General features: G+C 36.8%; 2 protein-coding genes across 3 annotated transcripts; one reads left to right on the top strand and one right to left on the bottom strand.

Moving 5' to 3' along the window:
• Window positions 1-756: 756 nt before the first annotated feature.
• Window positions 757-1,338, bottom strand: LOC148789997 (uncharacterized). The gene has a single exon (XM_088893840.1). It carries the CDS (start codon window positions 1,336-1,338, stop codon window positions 757-759), a length of 582 nt encoding a protein of 193 aa, XP_088749966.1.
• Window positions 1,339-3,288: 1,950 nt separating this feature from the next.
• On the top strand, window positions 3,289-7,063 carry LOC104601660 (uncharacterized). 2 transcript variants are annotated; one of them, XM_088893725.1, is made up of 4 exons: window positions 3,289-4,495; window positions 4,964-5,889; window positions 5,981-6,114; window positions 6,629-7,063. In XM_088893725.1, exons 2-4 carry the CDS (start codon window positions 5,497-5,499, stop codon window positions 6,945-6,947), a joined length of 846 nt encoding a protein of 281 aa, XP_088749851.1. In that variant the 5' UTR covers window positions 3,289-4,495; window positions 4,964-5,496; the 3' UTR covers window positions 6,948-7,063. The 2 variants fall into 2 exon arrangements, with proteins under 2 accessions (XP_088749851.1, XP_088749850.1); XM_088893724.1 differs by having other exon boundaries at window positions 3,289-5,889.
• Window positions 7,064-7,320: the final 257 nt, after the last annotated feature.

Raw genomic sequence — 7,320 nt, 5'->3', positions numbered from 1 at the left:
TGAACCAGTACCCGGACGATAGATGGGTTGTTGAGGAAGCATCGGAACCACACTAGCCGCAGGTTGAGAGGAACCCAAAGTGATGGAGTAGCAGGAAGACAAACCTGCGTGGGAAGTTGCTTAGCAGCAATCAAAATGACAGTCCGGAAGATGAAAAATCTGTGTTTTGTTTTTTATCTCTAATGTATATTCCCCATTTCGGTTTTCTTTCCATTGGTTGGGGAAGTTGCTTTTGGCGTACATTGTCGTCAAGAGGGAAAGAGAGGGAGAGGAAGAAGAAAAAAATACAAAAATGGGGAGAAGGAGATGCTGCGAAGGGATCAGTTCACCGTTTGCTAGGGGAACACCATGGTCTTCACCGTCTTTCGGCGACGAAACACATAGTTCACGGGAAAAAGGGATTAGACATAATCATCAGAACTATTGATTATTGATCAGATGTGTTTTATTTTAAAATTTGAGAAATAATGGAGGACAAATTTGATATTTCATTTATTACAGCAATGTCAATTTTTAGAAACAGCTACTTTAGAATATCTAAATACAGCTTGTCAATTTCATTAACAATAGGGATAGTTTAAGAGATTTTCTTTTATAAAACCAAAAGGGGGCTATATAACGAGGGGAAACACTTCCCCAAAAATCACAACAGCAAATATCAAATAAATCCTTAGGAATAGAACTATTGCAGACTTCATTCGAATGCACATGATTAACAAGCCAATATGCAGTCATATTCCCCTCTTTGAATAAATGCTAGTAGTCCACAATTTCTTGAACCCTCTCAAACAACAACCTGCAACCATCAATAATTGGCTTCACTCTCCACGGGGGGTTGGTAGTACTCTTCAAATAGTCAATCACCAGCTTAGAATCACCATCAATGATAATGGACCTGATAGAGAAATTAAGAACAACATTGTGGGCTTCCCATGCAGCCCATGCCTCTGCCGCATTGATAGTTGAAATACCTAATTTATAAGCCATGAAGTCCAATATTCTGCCCATATTGTCTCTAGCTATACAAGCTATCGAACAGTTTTCATTAATACAAGAGGCATCAAAGTTGACTTTAATAACGTCAAATCCAGGATTTGACCACCTAATAGGAATAATTTTTTTCCTCCTCTCATCCATCACATCCCTTTCCTCACTAATTTGGATCTCCTCCCAAGAATTTCTCGCTCTCTCGATAATACTAGAAGGAGCCACGTTTCTTTTGTTAAAAACCCTATCATTACGATTTTTCCAAAGTTGCCCGTAGACCTCAAACCCCCGGCCCAATATGGCATGGACCTTCATATCGAGCCTGACATGGCCTGTGGGCCTTCGTGTCATGCCAGACCGAGCCGGTCCAAAATCGTGTCGGGCGGCCCAGCCCGATTTACACCTATAGTAACCCCAACCCAATTACATCCCAAAATCCTTTCTTATTGCTGTGTTGGACATTGGGTAGCTAGATAGATAGGATCATCTTTGAGAAGTGCAGATAATAGTGTCATTTCAGGATTAGTTTTGGTAGCAAAAGCATAATGATGTTCCTAGGTTTGTACCAATTACACAAGTAAATTACTCTGGTTCAGTGGTTTAAACTATGCAATCTATCATTCATTTCTTTTAAGAGAAACATCATTAATAGAACATCCTATCAAAACCACAACCAATCCGTAGCAGTGAGTTAATGAATTAAATATTTTTTAAGGAAAATATTTAGACAAGTAAGGACTGATGTGGACTACATGATTGAATATTTTGGTTGTGCAGTAGGTTTCTATCTGATGGATGGTCTAGATCAGCCAAAGATGACAAAAGTTGGTTTCATCTTGTAGGAAGCTCTCTAGTTGACCCAATTTGGAAACATTTTTCGCACAGAAACAAATATTTATATCCTTCCTTGTACATGGTTTTTTATACATGTAAATATGTATATCCATCTAAAGAATGTTCTTGACTATAAACTTCTAATCAGGTTTACAAATTTTGACTATAAACTTCAAATCAGGTCTCATAGAATTGGGCCTAATATTGATGTAGTAATAAGGTGGAAAGGAACTTCTTCTCGAGTGAATCCCATGTCAATAACTTGACGATAAACAGATTAACATATGTTAGGAAATTACCATTTTAGTCTTTGTTATATTCGAATATAACCCTCTGCCTATGGTTGGCTACGAGCCACTTGTCTAGTGAAAAGTTAAATCAAGATTTGAGCCGAGCTCAAGTCTGATATATAAAATCGTTTGTTAATCAAGTCAAGTTTAAGCCCAATAAAGCTGGTTCAGGAGGCTCGCAAGCCTAATATAATAAATAAATATATTTTTTATTATATACATACATATATGCATGCACACATACATATACATATAAATATATATAATAAATATTTTTTTATTTTATATATAATATTTTTATTTTTTATATATAATAGTAAATACTTTTTATAATTCTTATTTTTTTGTATATAAAATAAAAACATTTTTTATATGTATAATAATAAATAATTTTTATAATTCTTAATTTTTTTGTGTATAAAATAAAAAATATTTTTATATATTTATTTTTATTTTTTCAAAAAAAAATTAACTTGTAGCGAGCTCAAACCAAGCCGAACTTGAACTCAAGTTTCTAGCTCGAATTGAACTCGAACTCTAGCTTACAAAGTATTCGACTCCGCTCGGCTCGAATCCATCCCGGGCTCTACCTCAATCTCTGTGCCTCCGCCTAGAGGTGTAAAGTGGGCCGACACGTCATGGCCCGTGGGCAGCCCTCACAAACGTGTTGGCCCGCGGACCATCACAGGCTATGTCGCTCTCCTCGATGAAAAATTTGGGGGTCGGCCTGGCACGACCCACGGCTCAAGCCCATGTGGGCCTATGCTGTGCCACAGGTCAGGCTGGCCCGTGGGTCGAGCCTTGGGCTAGGTCGAACCGTGTATCAGGCCAAAGCTATTTATTTAAAAAAATTGACAAAAAACTTAAAATTTTAATTTTATATGAATTTTGTGTATAAAATTGCTTATATATATTATAATTAAATAAATTAGTATAATAAAATTAAAAAAATATTTATTTTATTAATATATTAATATATTATATATTATAATTATATAATAATATATATCAAATATATATTTATAGGCCATGCCGGGCTGTGCTGGGCCGTACCAGCCCGTGGGCTGCGGACGGTACGGCCCGCTCGGTCGTACCGTACCGGCCCGTTGACCTAAAATTCCAGGCGGGCCTGGCACGGCCCGGGCCGATTTACACCTCTACCTCCGCCCTTCTCTTCTCTGTCAACGCCTCTCTGAAATCTCTCTTCTCTTATTTTGCTGGGCCTTTCACAAAACGAATTAGTGGGTAGAATTCCCAATGAGTTGGGTCATCTTAGGAACCTGGTCACTCTTCAGATCTCTGTTAACCAGCCTACTAATGAGATCCCTCGTTCCATTTTCAACATCTCCTCTCTGAAGAATATCTTTGTAACACAGAATAGCCTCGTCGGGAAGCTACCATTCAACATGGGTGTTGGCCTTCCGAATCTAAGGCAACTCTAGATGGGGATGAACAAGCTTGAAGGACCAATACCCACTTCATTATCCTCCAATGCGGCCTAAGATACCCTACTCATAGATATTGGTTGCTACTAATGGTTTCGCTGAGGAGAATCTTATAGGGAAAGGAGGGAATGGCAGAAAGGAAACAGGTGAAGATGGAAGCCCTACCCACTTGCACTCATATGGCATATAGTCTGGTAACTGTTGATTACCAGTTTCTTGGCAGAAACCACTTCGAAAACAAGGCTTAGTGCCCAGAACTGCCTATTTAGGCGGCAGAATTTTAGGATTATGGGAGTCAGAAATCAACATGTTTTAAAATGAATCTATTGTTTGTGTGAATATTTCCCTTCATGTCAGCACATCTAGTTTCTTTGGTAAAGATGGTTCTGTAAACAAATAAACCCGTCTAGTTTATAGAACCCAATCACTACTACGAAATCTATGAAGTACAGGTGAATGGTTTACACACATGGCCTATCTGATACGGTTCCAAGCATCAAAGTGCAGACAAAGGAGGAAGACGGTAAGGAAATAGGATCACAAGAGAATGGAGTGTTCAGAGGAAGTACTACCATTTCATTCATTTCTCTGAGAATGATGACATCTGGGAGACAGAGCAGCAAGTTGGGTGACAATTGGGAGACGAACATTCTGTGTTTGAATATCGTGCAATTGTCACTCTTTCAATAAATATTATAATAATATTGTGAATCTGCCCCAGATGATCTAATCTAGGTTAACCGTGCTTTAGCCAGTATAATTTCGTTCAGAAACAGTGCTTTGTTAAATCTGCAGAAGGAATATTGGTACAAAACTGCAACTTCTGTCTGGGTTTCTTTCAGAAAGTCGTAGGTTCATTCCCTTCCAGGTTGAGCTGCCCCTGCTCTGCTCTTCGTGCAAGGATAGAAAGTCGTAATGTATTCTCCAAATCTCGGAACTGTAGGTTTTGTTTAATCAACTTTTCTTGATTTCAGTTTTTTACAAGCTTTATCTGTAGATTTTATCATAAAATTACTGTAAAAAAGCTTCAAATTTCGTCAAATTCATGTTTGATGAGTCATACCGTTCTTTCTTCAGTTATTTAAAACTAATTTCATTTGCACTAATGTGAATGCAAATGAGAATGCAAATTTAGGTTGGTTCAACTTTGCTGTTGGTTTTACTTGGGTTATTTTACTTTCTGCAATGCAAATAAACAAATTAAGGTGAAAACTGAAATAAAATGTAAATAAAAAATTTGCACTCAAAATCTTTTACACACCTGCAAATGAAACTGCATTGCCAATCTAGGCCTCCAAGATTTTGGGGCTTGGCAATTGGTTAATATGTTTACATTGTTGTCTTTAAGGCAAGCTCTGAATTAACAGTTTTCCTTGTAATGATATAGAGCTTTGGCTAACTTTACAGGCCAAGAGAAACCATAGTAGCTTGGGCTCCTCGCAGATTGACTGGTTTGTTAATTTGTTGGGCATTTAATTGTTCTTATCATGATATGGCTTATAATTTCCTAGTCTAAAGACCATTGCAGGTGAAATCTAGGAGATTGATTCTGGTGGTGCTTATAATAGGTTCAGCTTCTTTGGTGCTTCAGTTTCTATCTCTTTCCTATAGATATGTTTTGTTCTCTATACTACCAGCTATTAAGAGTCCATTACTTGGAAGAAGCAATTTTAAAACAGGGGATTCATCTTCTACACATGGCATAATTGGTAACTTGACCCCCTCAAATGATTCAAATTTCACTTACTCATCTTTGCTTTTGGAGTGGTCAAGGGCTCAGTTATGCAGAAGGGAACTCAGAATATGAAAGAATCAGATGAGAATCCAGAGAATGATTATGCGCATGAGAAGAGGCTCTGGGCCAAGAATATAATTCAGAATTAGATGATGTTGATAACACATATGATGAGCCACCATTTGGAAAATCTGAACCCCTGATTATGAATTCCAAAATTTATAAAAATGGTTCAGGAAGTGTTTCTACATTAGAAAGAACGGGAGAACCTGAGGTTTTCATTTCACTGGAAGAAGGTAAGAAACCAATTGATTTGCTATCCAATGATACTTCGAAATCAGATACTGGTTCGGCATTGGAGAAATTTGGAAATCTGAATACTAGTGTGGGATCTCCCCTACCTAATTTGTTACTACCATCACCTTCTTTCCATAACTTGGACCTTGTTAGAAACATGGATGCAGACTCAAACACTTCAAACAATAGTTCTACAATTACCAGTAACAACATAAAGAAGAGGAGGGGGGAGATGCCACCAATCTCAATCTCCCAAATGAACCAATTATTATTTCATAGTCGTGTTTCCTCCAAGTCAATGGTATGGATTTGAATTTTGAGATCTTTTAAGATAGTTCAGTGTTTTTGAATTGAAAGTTGACTTCCTCTCTTGATTTTCTTTCATTCTGTAGTTGAAGGAACAACAGCTTTCAGTCCGTGATAGGGAACTTCTATCTGCAAAATCACAGATTGAGAGGGCTCCAATTATAAGGAACGATCCACAACTTCATGCTTCTGTTTTTTGCAACCTCACTATGTTTAAAAGGTAATCTACGAGAGCGTTCTACAACATGAATGTTTTTGTTTTCATTTGTTTTTGGAATCACCACATCAGCAAAAAAACAAAAACATGTTCTTGAAGTCTGTTTTTGTTTTTGAAAGGAAAAACAAGTTGGTTTTATTTCAAAAAATAGTACATGTTTTTGGAACCAACAAAATGTTGATTTTTAAAACAAAAGCAAATTTTTTAGTATATAAATTATATGATTTAAGGAGCATAAAGTTGAATAATCAGATAAAAACATGTTTTTGGTTTCAGTTTCCAAAACAGAAAACACACAACCAAGAACATGTTTTTTGTGTTTTTGTTCTGAGAAACAATCTATTTTCAGATTAGATGATTATGATTTGTTTTTGGAACCGGCAACAAGAAAAACAATTCACGTTGTAGAACGCCCCTACATGTCTGAGCGGTGGTATATGTATTTTGGAACTCTATTAGGCATTCTGAATATCAAGATTTTAAGATATTAATTTTTTTCCAATGCTCTTTTATGCAGGAGTTATGGCTTAATGGAACGCATGCTCAATGTCTATGTTTACATGGACGGTGAAAAACCAATATTCCATCAGCCAAAACTGAAAGGAATTTATGCTTCTGAAGGTTGGTTTATGAAGTTGATGGAAGCAAGCAGACAATTTGTTGGGAAGGACCCCAGAAAAGCTCACTTGTTTTACTTACCCTTTAGTTCAAAAGGAGTACGAACAATGTTGCATAAACATGATAATTTCCATACTGGGAGGAACCTAGCTGAGTATTTGAACAAATATGTGGACATGATTGCAGCAAAATATATCCTCTCTGTGCTGTACCACTAGCACTCTCTCCTAAACAATTGAAGTCACTTATGAACACCTACACTTTATAACCTGAAGAACCAAAATCTTTGGGTTTCTTATTTTCTCAATTAATGTGATCCAAAAATTAAATTATATCAGCATTGCTGCTCCTGTGGGCCTTTATTAGTCTCTGATAGTTCATGTTGTAGATATGGTGACCAGGGAGGATCCTAAACTAATCTACTGGATATTCTTCCAACACCCACATTCATCTTCTAACAGCATCAGCAGTTCCCTGAATTAGAAAAGAAGTTTCAAATCCATAAATCATACAAAAACAATGAAACAGTAGGCTGAAGAAGACAAGATGAAAACCCAGTAAAATAGATAAAAAATAGGACTAAATTGAATG

This window comes from Nelumbo nucifera, chromosome 8 (genome assembly GCF_055504915.1).
Source record: "Nelumbo nucifera cultivar China Antique chromosome 8, China Antique-T2T, whole genome shotgun sequence".
In the NCBI taxonomy this organism is placed as follows: domain Eukaryota; kingdom Viridiplantae; phylum Streptophyta; class Magnoliopsida; order Proteales; family Nelumbonaceae; genus Nelumbo; species Nelumbo nucifera.
The sequence above is the reverse complement of the archived record's forward strand: the minus strand, read 5'-3'. Positions and strand labels throughout refer to the sequence as shown.

What these genes read in the sequence shown, in the direction of transcription:
- LOC104601660 (XM_088893725.1), top strand. Translation starts at nt 5,497, where the DNA reads ATGAATTCCAAAATTTATAAAAATGGTTCAGGAAGTGTTTCTACATTA. An exon ending in GTGTTTCCTCCAAGTCAATG is followed by an intron (nt 5,890 to 5,980) that starts GTATGGATTTGA and finishes TTCATTCTGTAG; the next exon opens with TTGAAGGAACAACAGCTTTC. An exon ending in AACCTCACTATGTTTAAAAG is followed by an intron (nt 6,115 to 6,628) that starts GTAATCTACGAG and finishes TCTTTTATGCAG; the next exon opens with GAGTTATGGCTTAATGGAAC.
- LOC148789997 (XM_088893840.1), bottom strand. Translation starts at nt 1,338, where the DNA reads ATGACACGAAGGCCCACAGGCCATGTCAGGCTCGATATGAAGGTCCAT.